The sequence below is a fragment of the Anguilla rostrata genome, chromosome 3, assembly GCF_018555375.3.
Source record: "Anguilla rostrata isolate EN2019 chromosome 3, ASM1855537v3, whole genome shotgun sequence".
Classification (NCBI taxonomy): Eukaryota; Metazoa; Chordata; class Actinopteri; order Anguilliformes; family Anguillidae; genus Anguilla; species Anguilla rostrata.
The window spans coordinates 58,767,616-58,786,838 of NC_057935.1; the positions used below are offsets into that span (position 1 = coordinate 58,767,616).

A 19,223-nucleotide genomic window follows, 5' to 3' on the forward strand; every position below is an offset into this window, starting at 1 on the left:
AAAAAAAATACAATTTTTAAAAAGCAGGTTGTGGGACAATGGGCACTTCACCCCCGAGTGAGAGATTCACCTGGAGCCTCATTGTGGAGCAGCGGGCGAGCGGGAGGGCGGGCGAGTGGGAGAAAGGCCTGGCGGCGTTTTCGGGCCCTGTCACGCGCCGAACGCGTGGAGCACACGTCCGGAACACGGCGTGCCCGGGTCAGCGCCACCGTGCCAGGGCTGCGGGGGCAGGCCCCCCATATTGAAAATCAATTTTTTTTTTTTTACCGGTAGTAGAAAGAAACCGCCGTTACCCTGACAACCTGATACACACCGACATTTGTCTGAAAAACGGGCATAATGCCCCCGCCAAATATGAAAAATCCAATCTTCTTTTAACAGCTGCCGACTGTCGCATTGTGCAGCGGACAATGGAGGAAGGAGGGGGGGTGGCGGCTGCTGGTGACCCAGCTGTTCCACAGGACGACAAGACACCGGGACAAGGGAGCCCTAAATAGACAAAAAGACAAAAGAGAGAATGAGTAAAAACATAGCCTCTGATTCTCAGAGTAAAAACACAGCCTCTGATTCTCAGAGTAAAACACAGCCTCTGACTCTCAGAGTAAAACACAGACTCTGACTCTCAGAGTAAAACACAGACTCTGACTCTCAGGAAAACACGCTCTACTCTAGAGAAACAGCGCTTGAGTAAAGATCGATCTGAGTAAAACAGCCTGACTCAATAAACAGACGTAAAAAACAGCTTGATTCAAGTAAAACACAGACTCTGACCTCAGAAAAACAGATTCAAATTAACCCTGTTTGACAGGCTTGTTCATCTGGGGCCACACAAATACATGGTAAAAAACTAGCTTTTCAATACAGACTAAAAGTTGCAAAAAACTTTGCGGTTCAGCGGTCCCTGGAAGGAAGGCCACACGCGCACACACACACACACACACACACACACAGAGCACGCTGCGTGTGCTGAAACAGTTCAGCAAGCACTAAACATCTCAGCCTAGAGGTTATTGATGCTGTAGAGACACGTGCTGCAACTTTTCCTCCTACCTGTAACACTGACGGTCTGCTAACCTGCCTGACGCAGACGTAACTCATTACCGGTCTGGGTGAAAGCGTCCAGGCTAAATGTCCAAATATAAAAGATAAGAGTCCACTTCTGCACCAGCCCACCACGGGCCCCGAATCAAACTGTCACCGTGCCAACGCCACGCGCTGTCCCTGTTAGGCAGCAAGCCGACGAGTCGTGAAGAGACCGAGCATTCCACGTTTTGGAGTGGCCAATTTTTTTTAAAAATGACTAATAGCCCCCATCTCCCAGCTAACCTAATGAGCTAAGCCATTTCCCGGTTTAAAATTAGCAGCCAGATTAGCCTGGCTACGTTTGTTTTTTTTTTTTTTTTTTTTTTTTGGGGAAGTGGCATCAGGTGCCAGCGCGCCCCTATTTGACGTGCGGCCAAACCTGCCGACGAGCCGGCCGAGTAACAGGCCCCCCCCCCCCCCCATAAACGTTACCGGCGATTTCCAAAACCACAGATGGCGACAAAACAAAAAAATGAGGCCCAATTAAACCTGGCTTGGTTCCGTTGGATCGCATTAGCCAGCGAGCAGCAGCACTCCGTCTCGTCCGGGCCGGAGGGCTGGGGGCCGCCACAGAGCAGATTTTCCCCTGATTAGGCTAATTGCATGTGATGCCGAGACAGCAATTTTCGGAGAGGCCCCGCTGATGCGCCGGCAACAACGCTGGAGGAACACAAACGCATCGCAAAAGTCTGGGTCAAACGATTCCTTTTTTTGTTTTTTTTAATTCCTCCCCCCCCCACCACCCACCGCCCCCCCCATCCCACATGCCCCATCCTTTCCCCAGAAAACACTTTTTTTCGAAAATCAATTCTAAGGCAGCATTGTCCGTTTTGAACAGCGGTTTTAAAGAGTGCAGTGAGAGAGGAAAAAAGAAAAAAAAAAAGTGGGTTAGCCTCCCGCACAACACCTGTCCCCTCCATCGTTCTGATCTACGCCCTGGTCAAGTCGTGTCCTTCTTAAAGACAGAGCCTGAAACAGGCTGCAGTTACCAGGCTGACTGTGAAACAGCGTGTGACAGTTTGTCTAAATGGCGCTAGACAAATATAAAATATTGTTTGATTCATTAATTGATTAAGTTGGTTGATTTGATACCTTACCTGCATACGATCCTTTCAGGGACCAAATGGCCCAGCTGTGAGGGTTTTGCCTCAGATCCGACTTCCAGACGGTTACAGTACAGAAGCGGGGGGGGGGTGGAGGGGTGGGTACACAGAGAAAAAGGGCGGGGTGGAGAAAGAGAGACATGAGTGCATTCGTTGGTCTCAACCTGGCAACCATTCTGCTACTCAACGAACCAGCGGAACTCGCACTGCGCAATGTTTCACGTTGGTGGTGATGGGAGTAGTAGTCCACACAAGCGTCAACAACAAACTACATCCCCCACTGGCACTTACACCATGCCACCCCACAGGTGGCTCATGGGAGTCCACAGCCAACGCAAGGCAATGTTCCAAATGCCCGGTTGCCAAATGCTGCCCAGTGTTCCGGCAGTTACTGTCAAACTGAGGTAGCCTGGGAGGAGGGTCAAGCGCAGGGGCCAACTGCGCAGGTGTGGCGGCCATCTTTGTTGTGGCGGCCACCAGGTCAGACAATCTGTGGTCGCATTCTGCGGGCCAGGTTTTGCGACTGGTCGTGTATCATCTGTGGAACACTGACCAGAGATTTGGTGAACGGGGGGGGGGGGGGGTTCTCCATCCACCACCAACCACAGGCTTAAAAGACAAACACCAAACTCTGACAGAGGAATCGATACAAATCCAGTAATGCACCTGCACCTTTTATTTTGAGGAGGTTTAATTAAAAACACTTCTTAAAAAGTGCCTGTTCGATATCTCTGAGACGACACTCAAGCTTACGCTTACTCAAGTGAGGGTTCTCAACCCGAGCTTCATCCCAACTAAGCACATCAACAGCGATCTACTGCCCCCTGCTGGTATCAGGGCCACATTTACAGGCAGGCAGATACAAAGCATCTAAAAACACCTGGTGGTGTGCGCATTTTCATCAATATTTCCATAAAAATCCATTTCTTTTATATTAAATTCAAATGGAGTCTGAAGAAATGAATTAAGATTTGCATACAGAAGCACCGCGGTCGGGTATTAAGAGCTCCTGGGAGAGGGGAGAGGGGAGGAGAGCGTCAGGAAATCCTTTATCAGTCGCCACCACCCAAAACTCACAGGGTGACTGCAGTGTACAGATCTCATCATACACTCTCCTCCTCAATCACGGGACTGCGCCGCGGATCAGAGACTGAACTGTGTGTGTGTGTGTGTGTGTGTGAGAGTCTGTGCGACTGTGTGTGTGAGTGTGTGTGTGTGTGACTGTGTGTGTGAGAGTGTGGGTGGGTGTGTGTGCGTGCGTGAGCACATGTGCTTGTGTGTGAGAGAGAGTGAGTGTGTGAGTGTGTGTGTGTGTATGAGTGTGTATGAGTGTGTGTGTGTGTGTGTGTGTGTGTGAGAGAGGGTGTGTGTCTGTGTGTGTGTGTGCATGAGCACATGTGCTTGTGTGTGTGTGAGTGTGTGAGAGAGTGTGTGTGTGTGTGTGTGTGTGAGAGAGTGAGTGTATGTGTGAGTGCGTGTGTGTGTGTGTGATTGTGTGTGTGAGTGTGTGTGTGTGTATGTGAGAGAGTGTGTGTGTGCGTGTGTGTGTGAGAGGGGGGTCTTACCTGTGTGCATCCCCGAGCCCTGCCAGGATTCCGCACAGCCTCTACAAAGGAACACACAGGAGGATTAGAGGGACACTCCACGAATGAACAACACTCACTCTTTTTTCTTTTCTTTCTTCTCTTTGTTTTTTTTTTTTAACGATACAGACGAGCATGTGCTCCCCTCCGGAGCTTGTGACGTCAGCTGCAGTTCAAAGGTCGACCTCGCTGAGTCAGAGGAAGACCCTTCATACCCAGCCGAACCCAGAACAATGCCTAGAGTCTACCCAGAATGCATTGCCTTTATGTATGGAAACCCTTGGGGGGTACACTCTCAAAGCAACATACCTTTAACACCCTCCCCCCTTAATTCACAAAATTGACAGAACTATTCTAATAAATGTTTTTTTATTCACTTTTTTCAGGTTTTAAATAGATTTACAAACCATAAGAAATGGATAGAGGAAAAAAGTACATCAATACATGATCAGCAAACACCTGCATGTGCTTATCGACAGGAAGGTAAAGTCTCTGAACAGTCTTCAAAGTGGGGAGAGGGAGGGAGAGGTGGAGGGACAGAAAGACTTCCCCTCCCTTTCTCCCACACACATATACATTTCAATTCCCATTTTTTTTTCGTTTTGTTTTTTTTCCTGAGAGGGTTAGTCACTCCCAACCTTTTTAGACAGAAATTCCACACCGACAGTATCACTAAAAACTTATAAAGTAGCAAAATAAAAAAAACGATCAGCTTCACAAAAAAAAATTTCCCCACAAACCAAAACAAAAAGGAAACATGATACATTTTTTTAATAAAAACAAAAAAACAAAATAAAGTTTCTAAGGTCAATAATCTCTACAGAGTTTAAAACATTTCAGAAAATGGAAAAAAAAAAAAAAAGTTTGCAGATTCACAAAGAGGAGTAGAGTAGGACAGAAAGCAGAGGTCCCTCCTCCAGGGGCAATTCCAGGATTTTTAAAACGAGGTGGCACGGGGGGGACCAAGAACCAGTCGAGGGGGCGGGCATGGGAAATCAGAAAATTATATCAGAAACAAATACAGCGTTGAGCATTGGCTTAGAAAACACTGGGCACAATGTTCAGGCTCTTGTGCAGTGCCCTGTGCCCTAATACAGGTGGTATTACATGAAAAGTGGCCCTGCACAAGAGTCTGAAAATCGTTTCGTCTTGAATAACTGTTTTGACAGTACGCTAGCCCAGTGGCGTTGGGGGGGCATATCATATTTCGGGGGAAGGGGGGGGGGGGGCAGGTGCCACCCCGTGCCACCCCTTTAGACACGCCCCTGCTCTCCCTTTTCCCTCCTGTACGAGTCTGTCTCTGAGGAGAACCGAACGTGCTGATCACAGACAAAGGAACGGAGCGCCATGTGACCGCAGCCAATTAAAACCCACAGCTGCGCCGGGCGTCCCGGTGCTCCGAAAGATCTTCATTCTAAAGACCCTACGAGTCATAATCATAATTCATCATAACCCAAACCCCTCCCCCCCCGCCCCCAGCCCCCATCCCCCATCCACCCCACACACACACATCTCTCACAGCAGAGCAGCGAACGAATGCCAGACTTCGGAAGGAAAAACGCGTAATCTGTGAAAGCCAATCGCCCTCCCTGTCGACGGCTTTGGAGTCGGGCCGCCGTTACTACGGGCACGGCTCACCTGACGACCCAGCGGTTGCCCGGGTAACGAAGCTACATCGCTTTACTGGCTTTGCGAGCGAAATTGCGGTTCTTGAGAAGCGGCCTCCAATCGGGAGGCAGCGAGAGGGCAATCCTGTTCAAGAGAGCGTGACCCATCCATCTCACACACTCACACACCCATCCATCTCACACCCATCCATCTCACACACACACACACCCATCCATCTCACACCCATCCATCTCACACACACACACACCCATCCATCCACACCCACCAGCCACACCACACACACACACCACCATCTCACACACCCATCCATCTCACCCACACACACACCCATCCATCTCACACACCACACTCCACCACACACACACACACCATCACACACACCCACCATCCACACACACACACACCCATCCATCCACACACACACACACCATCATCGCACACACCATCATCTCACACACCCATCCATCTCACACACACCATCCATCTCACACACCCATCATCTCACACACCCATCCATCTCACACACACCATCCATCTCACACACCCATCCATCTCACACACCCATCCATCTCACACACACCCATCCATCTCACACACCCATCCATCTCACACACCCATCCATCTCACACACACCCATCCATCTCACACACACCCATCCATCTCACACACCCATCCATCTCACACACACCCATCCATCTCACACACCCATCCATCTCACACACACACACAACACACACACACACACACACACCAACTCACACACACACACACATACATACACACACACCTGCGCGCACACACACACACACATACACACACACCCACGCACACCACACACACACACACACACACACACCTGCACACACACACACACACACACACCTGCGCACACACACACACACACACGCTTGCACACGCACACACACACCCACGCACACCATACACACACACACACGCACGTACACACACGCGCACACACACACGCTTGCACACGCACACACACACACATACACACACGCACACGCTTGCACACACACACACACACGTGCACGCACACACACACACACACACACCCCCGCCATGCTCACCCACACCCAAACACACACACACAGACAGACAGACAGACAGAATTATTGCTAAACTGGGCAGTGAATATAAACGTCTGACAGCAGATGGCTGGGGAGGCCGAAAGGCTCGCGAGCCTGCGTGCGGATTGGCTCTCAGCGAACAGGCTCAACGCATCACAAGGACCATCGAGAGCCAATCAGAGACAAGAGCAGGGCCCCTGCCCCTCCCTCAGTCACATGATCCAGTCCCGTACTCTACTCGTTTAAAGGGGGGAGCCCCTGGCGTGCAGGGGGGTGCAGGGCGCGCTTCAACGAAGGGTGGATTCACCGGAACGTCCCGGGACGCAGACGGCAAAAGCGGCGCACGTGCGCTGAAGTGGAGCGGGGGAGATGGGGACACATGAGAAAAAAATAATGGGGGGGTGGACAAAAAAATTTGGTAATTATACATTTGCCACCAAATGTTGATTATTTGGCGGTAAATATACATGCATTCAAAAAGCAGGTCTGGCTGGCGATCCATAGCCGAGGCATTACGGGAGCTCTGATTGGTTTAGGTGGAGAAGGGGCGGAGTAACGACGGGAAGGGCAGTGGCTCAGAAGGGAGTGGGTGGGGTTACAGTGTAAAAGGAAGGGGCCTTGGGGAGAAAAGGGCCTGTGCCTTGCAGGGAATGGGGTGCGGTTATGACGTAAGGGGTGGGAAATTAATGAAAAAGGGGGCGGGGCTTTGAACAGGAAGGGGTGGGGCTTTGGGCAGGAAGGGGCGGGGCTATGATGAGAAAGGGGGGGGGGCATCAGGACTCCTCCGTCCCGGAGTCGTCCTCGTCGTAGCAGCAGTCCTCGCCGTCCTCGTCGTCGTCGAGGTCCTCGTCGTCATAGTAATCGTCGTAGAACAGGTCGGAGCCCTCGTCCGCGGGGGGGGCCCGCGTGCGCACGCAGTACTCCGCCAGCGTGGTGGGCACCTTCACCCCGTCCCGCTCCGCGTCCGCTTTGGTGGACAGCACCTGCTTCCTGTGGGGGGGGGCAGAATGCTCAGAATACCAGTTCTATTCATATTTATTCACTATGGCACATTGAAGAGTGATTTGAATGTGTTGAGAAGCTTTTTACAAATAAACCGTAAATTACGTCATTCAGCACCAACTGAGAGAGTAAGTAGCAGGTTGAGGAGGTGTATCAGTGTGGGGGCGGAGTCACAGGCTGAGGAGGTGTATCAGTGTGGGGGCGGAGTCACAGGCTGAGGAGGTGTATCAGTGTGGGGGCGGAGTCACAGTTTGATTCGCTGTATCAGTGTGGAGGCGGAGTCACAGGCTGAGCAGCTGTATCAGTGTGGGGGCGGAGTCACAGGCTGAGCAGGTGTATCAGTGTGGGGGCGGAGTCAGTTTGAGTAGCTGAATTAGCTTGGGGCGGAGTCACAGGTTGATTAGCTGTATCAGTCTGGGGGTGGAGTCACAGGTCGAGCCGGTGTGTGAGTCTGGGGGCGGAGTCACAGGTCGAGCAGGTGTGTGAGTCTGGGGGCGGAGTCACAGGTCGAGCAGGTGTGTGAGTCTGGGGGCGGAGTCACGGGCAGCCCCGCTCTCACCTGATGATCTCGGCGTACTCGCGCTCCTTGCCCTTGCTGTCCCTCCACTTGCGGTACATGACGGAGGCGTCCACGTTGGCGGGGGAGAAGGTGTTGGGCTCGTTGAGCAGGGAGATGACGCTCAGCAGGATGGTCCTGTGGGGGGGGGGGAGGGACACAGATGCACCAGTGAGCCGGGAGGGCGGGAGGGCGGGGGGGGGGGGTTCAGGGAGGATGCCCGGCGTCCCGTTCCACCGCGCGGAAACTACACCGTCTCGCTTTCCGCCGGCGGCACACCCTGGAGATAACCACCGGCCAGGACAGAGCAGCCCGAATGCTAACGAGGGGCAACCTACACCACCAGGCAGCAGGAGAGCACCTCTCCGTCTCCCTCTCCATCTCTGTCTCTCTCTCTCTCTCCCCTGCCCCTGCTCTGTCACTCCATCTCTCTATCGCTCCATCTCTCGCTCTCCCTCCTTCACCTCAGTCAGTCTTCTCCCTCTCCGTCTCGCTCCTGCCCCTGCTCTGTCACTCCATCTCTCTCTATCTCTCCATCTCGCGCTCTCCCTCCTCCGCCTCTCTCTCTGTGCTGCGGTCTCTAAACCGTACACTCACCGATAAGAGGCTGCTCTATGCAGGCTTCCCCTGATGCAATCGGGGTGTGGGGGGGGGGGGGGGGGCATGGAGAAAGGGCAGCTCCAGACAAACTGAATCTGCTGAATCTCACACCGGCGAAAGACCCACACTTGCATACGTTAGCATGTACACACCTACCCGGTCACTGCACAGACGATTTGGTTCAAAGCGACTTCCTCTGGAAATGTGGCACCGCAGTGCGAATAGCCGATACCAGAGCAGGACAGAAATACGGCACCGCAGTGCGAATAGCCGATACCAGAGCAGGACAGAAATATGGCACCGCAGTGCGAATAGCCGATACCAGAGCAGGACAGAAATATGGCACCGCAGTGCAAATAGCCGATACCAGAGCAGGACAGAAATACGGCACCGCAGTGCGAATAGCCGATACCAGAGCAGGACAGAAATACGGCACCGCAGTGCGAATAGCCGATACCAGAGCAGGACAGAAATACGGCACCGCAGTGCGAATAGCCGATACCAGAGCAGGACAGAAATACGGCGCCGCAGTGCGAATAGCCGATACCAGAGCAGGACAGAAATACGGCACCGCAGTGCAAATAGCCGATACCAGAGCAGGACAGAAATACGGCACCGCAGTGCGAATAGCCGATACCAGAGCGCGACAGAAATACGGCACCGCAGTGCGAATAGCCGATACCAGAGCAGGACAGGCAGTCAAACCAATGACCCCAAAGGGTCAGGACTGCCAAGCAACCAGGTGCAGCAAATGGCAAGGGCCCAACTGGGGGTGCTGGGTCTCACTCCTTACCACTGGGAGCGAAGTGCCTGTGCTGCTAACGAATATGCTGTGCGCTAACACCATGCATGTTTGGTGCTGTTTGGCTAACAAAATAAACGATTTCGACCACTTAATTAGTGGGAGAAAACACGCACTGGAGTTTGGGGGGGGGGGCGTACCTGACGTTCTGCGTGGGGTTCCACCGCTCGGAGGGCAGCTCCCCGCTCTGGGGGTCATCCACGGGGGGGTGAAGGATGGAGATGCAGACGTCCCCATTCTGAAACGGGACAGTGAGGTGAAGCAGACAAAAAAAGACCGACAAGAGATTAGACACGAGGGTGGCGGTGTGGTACAGTGGTAAGGGAACTCGGCTGTGTAACTCGAAAGGTTGCAGGTTCCAGTCCACTGGCAAGGTATTTAACCTAAACTGCTTCAGTAAAACTGTATAAACGGATTTCATGTAAAAATGTACACTAAATCTAAATCGCTCTGGATAAGCGGATCATCTAAATGCAGTGCATTACATTACATTACAGGCATTTAGCAGACGCTCTTATCCAGAGCGACTTACACAACTTTTACATAGCATTTTACACTGTATCCATTTATACAGCTGGATATATACTGAAGCAATGTAGGTTAAGTACCTTTGCTCAAGGGTACAACGGCAGTGTCCTTACCCGGGAATCGAACCTGCGACCTTTCGGTTACGAGCCCAGTTCCATACCCACTGTGCTACACTCCGTCCTACGCAATAAATAAGCACCACTAGTTGCACTTGCGTCATACTCTAAATCATACATGCACTTCCTTGCAATTGTAGCATATTTTTAAATTTATTTTAACCATTATGTTTGTAGATATATGTTGTATTTTATTGATTATTTTTGCTGTTTTCTTTATGCCCCTTACTGCATTGATTAAAAAAGAGGTTTTAATCTTGACTTCCTGGTCAAACAAGGTTTTAACATAGCCGATTGTCGGACCGTTGTTTCCCAAACGTTGCCCTACCTCGTAGATGTTGGGGTGCCACATTTTGGTGAGGAACCTGAAGGAGGGCGGGGAGTAGGGGTAGTCGGTGGGGAACTTGATGCGAGCCTAAAAAAGGAAACCCAAAAACACAGAGAAAACGACATCAGCTTCATGGAGTAGATTCCCTTATCCAGAGAAACTCACAACGGGCAGGAGGGTACAAGTTTATCCACCCTGAGTAACATGAGCAAGTGCGTCAGCGAGAGCACTGAATTACATCAGGGTCTTTATTTTCAGCCCTAACTCAGCACACCTGATTTTACTAATCAGCAGCTCGTTGAGATCTCTAGCTGGTGAATGAGGAGCGGCTTTGTTAGAGTTGGGAGACTCCAGAACAGCTAAAAACGTCCAGCTACCAAAACACAACATACACAGGGCTCTACAGCGCTCCTGTTTTAGGAGCATATGTTCCTGAAAATTGATGTGTGCTAACTAGAGAAACAACTTAGGCGCACATCTACTAATTGGGATGCACTGGTGGGTCCCAATTAGGAAAACATATGCTCCTTGGACAAAAAGTTTCTTACTGATGCAACAGCAGCTTGTAACAACAGTAAAAAAAAAATTTTTTAAAAGGCAAAAACATGTGGAAGGCTACAGAAACATGCGTGTGGGTGGGACAGGGTGCACCATGATAAACATTCCCCTGTACTCCTTAGGCTGTGGGTCAGTTCCACTACGGTTCTCAGTGAATTCAGGCCACGTCAGCTCAGGAGGTAGAGCGGTCGTCCGGCAACCGGAGAGTTGTCGGTCTGACCCCCGGTCTTCAGGATCTGTCAAAGTGTCCTTCAGCCGGACACCTAATCCCCAACTGCACCCAAAGACCTGGTTGGCGCCTTGCATGACCGCCTTGATCGCCACTGATGTGCGAGTGTGTGTGTGAATGGGTGAATGAGAGGGAGTGTGAGTGTGTGTGAATGGGTGAATGAGAGGGTGTGTGAGTGTGTGTGAATGGGTGAATGGGTGAATGAGAGGGAGTGTGAGTGTGTGTGAATGGGTGAATGAGAGGGAGTGTGAGTGTGTGTGAATGGGTGAATGAGAGGGTGTGTGAGTGTGTGTGAATGGGTGAATGAGAGGGAGTGTGAGTGTGTGTGAATGGGTGAATGAGAGGGAGTGTGAGTGTGTGTGAATGGGTGAATGACAGGTGTTCAATGTAAAGCGCTTTGTGCAGCAGGTGGAAAATGTGCATATATAAATGCAGTCCATTTTCCCTCGATGCCTGTGAAAGCAGTGTTGGAGGTCAGCAGGATTCTAAAGCAGGACGGACATCGCCAGCAGTGGGACGGAAGCAATGGGCGGAACAAACTCACAGAGGGAGCGTGACCCAAAGAAAACTCCCCTCCCAGTATCATCGCTTCAGGTGCGATCCCCATACTGCAGAGACACACCACTGCGACGGGACCCCCCCCCCCTCGGTTCTGACACCCACAGCCCCCCCCCCCCCCCACGCCTGAGGGGGACGCTGACGGGAACGAAAAGACACAGACACCTCATTTCCTGCCTCGCCATGTTCACTGATTCTGTGAGATTGTTTCTGCTGCAGTTTCTCCCCTCCACGCCAGCCCAGCTAACCTGCAAGGTGGACAGATATTGCTACTGACACTAGCGCCCATTACCACTGCATTGGTGCTGACTGAGTTTCGCACAGTAGCGTCACAAACACCGAACCGAACTGATAAAATATTAGAAAATGTCCTTCTACATTATTCCTGGCCAATCTTGGAACAACTGGGGACAGATTTCCCATCCAGCCTGATCATATTTTCAGACGTACGCCCCCACGTAGACATTCACGGTAGCTGGCTAGCCAGCTTGACATCATGAAAGTAGCCCCGCCCATTTTTCTGTGTTCAGGAAACCTCACTGTCCAATCACGAGCTGGAACAAAGGCATTCCGGAACACGGGCAGGTCGCAGCAGCTGAGGGCCACCACAGTGAGTCCGGGGGCAAACTCCCTCGACCGGGGGGCAAACGCCCTCGACCGGGGGGCAAACCCCCTCGACCGGGGGGCAAACGCCCTCGACCGGGGGGCAAACTACCTCGACGGGGGGCAAACCCCTCGACCGGGGGGCAAACCCCCACGACCGGGGGGCAAGCGCCCTCGACCGGGGGGCAAGCGCCCTCGACCGGGGGGCAAGCGCCCTCAACCGGGGGGGCAAACCCCCTCGACCAAGGGGCAAACGTCCTCGAGCGCTTCACAGGAAGGCACATCATCCAGATGAGCTGCTCCAGTGTCAGACGCGCACGGGCTGGAAAATCTGTGACCGGAACATTAAACTCCTGGCGTAATTAGATTAACCGCAGAATTAATCTCCCACAATGAGGAGAACGCTCTCCCAGATGGGGGGTGGGGGTGTTCCGCCCCCCGCAGCCCTAATGTAACCCACATCCACATCCCCGCCGTCGGGAGCAGAAGCTCTCAGCGGCGACGGAGACGCGCTCGATAGCGAACGCTCAATTTCTCCCTGCTCCCTCCGAGGCCTCTTTCCACGCGCTATTACCCAGAAACCCTCACAAAGCCCAGGTGGAGGCAAGATCACAGCTGGGGGGGGAGGAAGGAGGATGGGGGGGGGGTGCAAGGGGGAGGGTTAGTAATTTGGGTCAACAGCAAAACCTCGTAGGAAATCAGCCTCTTCCTTCCTCACACCCCCTCCCCAACACACCGCCCGTCAGACCGTTTCTCAGTCCCTTGTTCCCTAAACCGTCCCGTCCCAAACCACCTCCACCCCCACCCCCACCCCCACCCCAAATTCCTCTCACTGCTCTCATAAAGCGGTTGAGTTCTCTCAGTGCAGAGGGGGCCCCACGGGTGGGAATGAAAGCTAAATTCTGCACCAATAACAGGACATTTTTTTGTTGTTGTTTTTTTTTAATCCACAGAGCTGTCGATGCCGGGCGCAGTTCGCCGAGAAACGGTGTAACACAGAGACACTCGGGGGGGTTCAAGCCCAGACTCGACGCAGCGCTGCAGGCCCCTCCCGTCCGCAGGTAAGAGGAGAGCAGAGACGCGGCGGACCAGCCCGTCATCATCATCATCATTATGTGCACTTACGTGCGCTCAGATGAGAAAAAAAAAATGAAAAATGAAAAAATAAAAATAATCTCGAATTTCCTGAATGTCAGACGAGACATGCGAGAGATCAAATGAGGCTGCTCCACCCACGTCCCGGTTAGCTTTAAGGTCAGCGTGCTTTCCTAAGTGCAGAGGGGGAGTGTAATAGGTAGGGGGCAGAAGGGAGGTGGGAGGGGGGGGATGGGGTTTCCCCACAGCTAAGATCCACCTCAGCGCCCTGCCCCCAATTTCTGACACAATTAGCCTAATTAGCGCCTGCCTATTAACTTCTGAGGGAGCCGCAAAAACTACCCCCCAACGGGGTGGGAGAGGGGGGGGGGGGTCAGGGCCACAGGCTTTTTCACTTCTCCACAAACCTTTAGCGGGGTTTGCGAAGCGGCGTGCTCGACTACCTCCGAAACAGCGGCGGGCTAAACCCACGCCTGACATCACACGCCCCGACCAACTCCGGCTCTGCTGACGACCCGCTGCGCCAGGCCGGCGTGCGCCCAGCGCCGAGGCCGCTACGCCATTAGCCTCCGGGAGCAAAATCCAGCCAATCACATCGGAGAGGACCGCGCTTGTCCCAATATCCTCCTAAGACTTGGGGGTGGGGGGGGGGGAGGGGAGGGGAGATTTTTCTTATTTGTTTTGACACAATCCACGTGACTTGAAAGACAAAAAACATGCAGCGAAAATTCAGTTTTAAAAACATTAATTTTTTTGAATGTCCCTTGCAGTGTAGGCTTCAGCAAAGTATAATATATGTGTCCTTGAATTTAAGGCTCGGGGACCCATGTCCCCTACAGGGGACAAAAACGACTTGCTGGGTCTCAGTGGGAGAGGAACCAGTCACTCCTCACCTTCCTTAAACAAATGGGGGCACATTACAGCAACGGGTGGTGTGGAGGAAGTGGCTCTCGGGCACTCCAAATTTGGGCAACAATTTGGTGGGGGAGAGGGAAACCAGCGTCGACATGACGGAACAGGCCAGGAGCGCAACACCTGGCAGCGAGCATGCGGGCGGAGCGCCGGGCAACAGCGGCACCCTGTCGCCGCTGGCAACCACCTGAGGGACCCGGTTAGTGACGATCAGCTGCTCTACACTTCCTGTCACAGACCCACGCTGCCCCACCCGTTCTGGTTTAAACCGGTGGCCGCCGGGCCAATGCGAGAAGACACTCTGTGCCGCTCATCCAGACCATTACCGTCGTCATCACTAATGCGTTACGCTGATGGCGAGAGGTGGGGGGGGCGAGGGGGGGTTTGGACAGACGATATTCCACGGGGGTGGGGTGGGGTGGGGGGCGTGGTAACTGGCACAGGTGGGCGGGAGACCTGGTACGGCGGTTCACCGAGTTCGGGGGAGTCACATGACCGCAGCCCAGCTGCCGCCCCCGACTCCTCTACCAGGCAGAAGGCCTGATGGGTAATGGCCCAGGATGCCCCAGAGGCCCCCCGGGGGGGGGGGGGGGGGGGGAGAGAGACCGCTCAGCCCGGGAGGAGGAGGAGAAAACAAGGCAGCTGGAGGAAGGCAAGGCTCGGGGGGGGGGGGGGGGAGGGGGTATTTTTAAACGGGCACAGCCCGTGCCCATGGAAGCGGGAGCTCCGATGGGACCCGCTCTGGCGCGTGAGGCTGGAGCTTCTCCGAGCTTCCGCACGCTCCCGGCCGCCGGCGAGCTCGCCCGACGCGCGGACGATCCTCTCTCCCCGCCAGCGGCTCACAAGGGCGAGAGAGAAAACCAGAGAGAGAAGCGTTTGTCCCTCTGAAAGGTGTCGAAGCACAGGGGGGCCCCCTCACACGGTAAAAGCGGAGTGCTAGATTACCACCGTCCACAGCTGTTATTCAGCAGACCTCCTCAGTCAAGTCTGGATAAAGGAAGAGATGTAAGAGCGATGAGTCAGGCTTTGGTCAGAGTGGGCATGCTAATGAGAACAGGGGCTTCCAAAGAGCAGAATGTACAAACCAACATAGCTGCTACACGCTACAGAGAGAATGGACAAAGCCCTGACTCTGAATTGAGCGTTGAATCAAATATACTAAAGAGCAATTACACTCTTACAGAGTATGTTGCATCCTTATTGCACCCACATGAACTCAGCTCACAGAATGAACTCTGAACACTTTACTGAGTAGACTCAGTAGTATCAGAGAGGAAAAACTACAACCCCCATGCTCATTCCCAGGTGTTGTCAATGAAGGCCAGCGACACTCGAAAATGGCTGAAAAATGATTTGCTATGCGTTGCCACCTTAGTCAGAGGTGCCCACACCTACGGGTGGCTTTGTGCTCGACAACATGGGAACAAGCTTCAGGTCCCAAGTGACATGGGGCACAGAAAGGCTACCGGAACATTCTTTTACATTCCTTAGTTTCCCCGCTGTTCTATCACGCAACTGAACTGTGATTCCATTTCCACGTTCCTCAGGTTGTGAACCTCTCGACGGAGTGCCTGAAATCCGATTAGTTGTGGACAGGGCCGGGGCATGGGTGGGAGACAAGTCAAAACACGGCTCTGTACTTTTTAGGCAATGGCCACTCTCGGGCAAACAATACATTCAAACACGCAACCCCCCCCCCCCCCATCCCCAACGGAACCACCCAGGCCTTTTTCCTGACCTCCTTGCGTGTTTGTGTTCTGAAGCCGAGAGCCCAAAGTCCATTCGGTTGTTTTCACAAAGCAAGAAAGAAAGAAAGCTTGAAACTTGTTAAATGTGTTAAATTGCCAAGAGCATAACACAGACGGTTTATGCCGGTTTACACAAGTGCAATAATGAGCAATAAAAGAAATTATACTTCATACTTCAACAGGCCACAGATTTCTGACAACAGGATTTGTTTTGCAATAACAGAGTTGAACCTGAAAGGCATTAGTTTTGCCTCTTCAGACGGAAGTTTGGAAGTGCTAATCAGAAAAACTCAGTTAGCTCAACCCTCCTTTGTATCGAGATTGGAAAGACAACATAGTATCATTTACACAGAATAGAACTACAACTAGGCCACACCAAAAGTGTCTTCCCAAGCTAGCAAATTAAGTCTGCTGTGGGTTCGAACTCAAAGGATTGCACAAGTCAACAAACTACAGTTGAAAACATGGAGGGGGGGTTTTATTAGGACCTCAATTATTTGTAACCACAAAGCCCTTCGGCACGTCTATGGCGACATATTCTCGCTGAGAAGTAAATAACCTGTCAGAGACCCCCCATGCGACGCGAACAAACATGACATCATCGGTATGCGCGTGCAACTTTATAAAGACTAATAAACAAATCCTATATCAGTGCCTCCGTATAACATTTTAGAGCTAGCAAATCTAGCTTTTATACAGCGAGACATGGAAAAATCGACAAAAGAAAGTTATGTTAGTCATTCCCAAATCCCTCCAGAAGTAGAACATTATTGTTTCAAATTACAAGAGCCAAATATGTGGACAAATCAGAGACTGTATAAAGGGACAAACAAGTGCGGCGCAAATAAGTCGTGGTCGACAAGTGAACCTCATAACTGACCACCTGTTATTTTGCCAACAATGGATAAACCAACGTTAATGGCAGCTACGTGGCGTGTTGACCCAGTTTCAAAGATCACGTAGAAAATAAAAAAATAAAGCAATACAAGGCAGTAAAATGAACGAAGTAGGCTAGAAAGGTTGTTGCCACTTGCTATCTTGTCAGCTAGCCATAAAAACGCACTGGAACCCTCTCCGCTGTCTGTTGGCAACAAAACAACAGACAAGACAAAGGAGAAAAATACCAGCTAGCGAGGAAGCTAAGTTTGCTAGCCAAGTTAACAACAGCTCAACCGTAGGTTCCACTACGGCCTGATTTGCGACTTTAATAAGAAAATAAAAAAATACACTAGTAACTTAAATATCGTTACAAATCACTTCTATATATCTAGTCTAGCAAGCTAACGAGCTGTCGCTGTCACAGCACGCTGGTCTTTCGTCTAATTAGCTAGCTTAGAAAGCTAACTTAGCCACCTTTGATAGCTAACGTTAGCCAATTCCGTACTGAAAACTTAAGTTGGCTAACGTTACTTATAGGTTATTAGCCTGTAAAGTTCTGTGTTCATGAATACTCACCTTAAAATATCCCCCTTCATAAAGGGTGTTGGGGGGTCCGAAGATGGCTACTTCCCAGTTATACAAGTCTGCTTCATCCACTAAAGTTATTCTGAAACCTTCCACTGGCTCCTCTTGTAGACTTTTCATTTCCAGCATCAGTGCCTTTTGGGAACTCGCTACATGAGTAACGCTATGTCCATGTTGAGCCATATTCTAGCACGATGTTCAAACAAAAATACTTAAAGTCTAAGTTTTAACTTACTGTTAAACGGTCACGCCAGCCAGCTAGCAGCTAGCCAACAAACCAGCTAGCCAGCTAGCCAGTTATCGAAACTGATCCAGATACCCACCTCCTGGATTAGCCTTCTTAGACACGGTAACGTTATCTTATCTGTCTGTTATTCCAGTGATTCATTTACCAACGTAAATTAAATTATACAGTTGGCGAGATATACTCTCTAACAGTCTTCGCCCACAAGCTACTGAAAACAACTGCACCTAGCTAGCTAGCTAGCTAGCTAGCTAACTTCCCAGCGAAAATCTCTGACAACTCGGATTAGTCTGTTGTTTGTTGTTCGTAGCTAGCTAACGTTAGCTCGTTGAGCTCAAGGGACAATATTCAGTTTAATATCCGTCGAGAAAATCCTAACAAGGTGTGGACTTTTTACAGCAATCACTATAATTCCGGGAACTATAAAATACACTAAAGTACGAAAACATAAATGAACGGGACGTCGGTTCGCGCAAAGTATTTTATAGTCAATTACCCTTCGCTGGCTATGGCTAAATGAGTCGCTCTGAATGTGGCAATGTAAGAAAGTCCATAAGGTGCGCTGCTCTCTGGGAATTGAAGTTTTAATTTGAAGAGCCCTAAATAAATAAAAAAAAGGGACGCCTACATTTAGGTTGTATTTTTATAGCATAGAATAAACTTATGTCGAGACTACCAATGTTGTGACACTCTAAATCTTACTTCCTTGTAAAAAATAAAAGAAAATAAAATGAAACTTTCAATGCTCAAATTTTAAAACATTTTTGTGCCATTCTAGCACTAAGCCAATACAGGTTCAGGAAGTAAACATCCTCCACAGTATTTTGCTATAATTACTATTTTGCAACATATACTAATTACTTGTATTGACTAATTAGCACAATTCTTCAGCAAGGAGCTAGAACTCATGAATGAAATCAGCTGGTTGAGTCCATGGGTGGAGAAAACACATGCCAAGACTTTCACTTTCTGACCCCTGGACTTTCCACCTCTGTATTAATTTTACAAAAAGGCCAGACAAGTTGATAGTTGTATAAATCAGCCTGTCTCAACCCTGGACCTGGGGACCTGTTGCGTATGCTAGTTCTTGTGAATTTTCTGTCAATTTCTTGATAAATTAAGGTTGTGAAAATGTGGTTCAGTTCTATTATAATAGTGTGGTTTAAGCTTATTTTAACACAGTGCAGGTTTGACCACTTGTTGTCAGTTTTTACACAGATGGTTTCAGGCTTCCACACTCTCAGCAAATGGGACCCAACTGATTTCACCTGTCAGTTTGTAACTGAACAAATTTTAAAATGGAACCTCTGTCAGTTTGAAATTATTTGCCATATATAGTACATATACTGCAGCAGAGTAAACAAAAGCATAAGCTGGTCTGACTGATGAATCAG

The 19,223-nt window shown here is 50.8% G+C and overlaps 1 protein-coding gene across 9 annotated transcripts; it reads right to left on the reverse strand.

Annotated features, from left to right (window-relative positions):
• Positions 1–2: 2 nt before the first annotated feature.
• Positions 3–18,382, reverse strand: LOC135251360 (ubiquitin-conjugating enzyme E2 R2-like). 9 transcript variants are annotated; one of them, XM_064328730.1, is made up of 8 exons: positions 17,577–18,382; positions 10,419–10,505; positions 9,587–9,684; positions 8,048–8,182; positions 6,293–7,476; positions 3,752–5,573; positions 2,181–2,241; positions 3–489 (listed from the first exon to the last, which is right to left on the reverse strand). In XM_064328730.1, exons 1-5 carry the CDS (start codon positions 17,766–17,768, stop codon positions 7,260–7,262), a joined length of 729 nt encoding a protein of 242 aa, XP_064184800.1. In that variant the 5' UTR covers positions 17,769–18,382; the 3' UTR covers positions 3–489; positions 2,181–2,241; positions 3,752–5,573; positions 6,293–7,259. The 9 variants fall into 9 exon arrangements, with proteins under 9 accessions (XP_064184800.1, XP_064184799.1, XP_064184798.1 ...); XM_064328729.1 differs by having other exon boundaries at positions 6,289–7,476; XM_064328728.1 differs by having other exon boundaries at positions 6,279–7,476.
• Positions 18,383–19,223: the final 841 nt, after the last annotated feature.

What these genes read in the sequence shown, in the direction of transcription:
- LOC135251360 (XM_064328730.1), bottom strand. Translation starts at nt 17,768, where the DNA reads ATGGCTCAACATGGACATAGCGTTACTCATGTAGCGAGTTCCCAAAAG. An exon ending in AACCCCACGCAGAACGTCAG is followed by an intron (nt 8,183 to 9,586) that starts GTACGCCCCCCC and finishes CCCCCCCCACAG; the next exon opens with GACCATCCTGCTGAGCGTCA. An exon ending in GAGTACGCCGAGATCATCAG is followed by an intron (nt 7,477 to 8,047) that starts GTGAGAGCGGGG and finishes CCCCCCCCACAG; the next exon opens with GAAGCAGGTGCTGTCCACCA.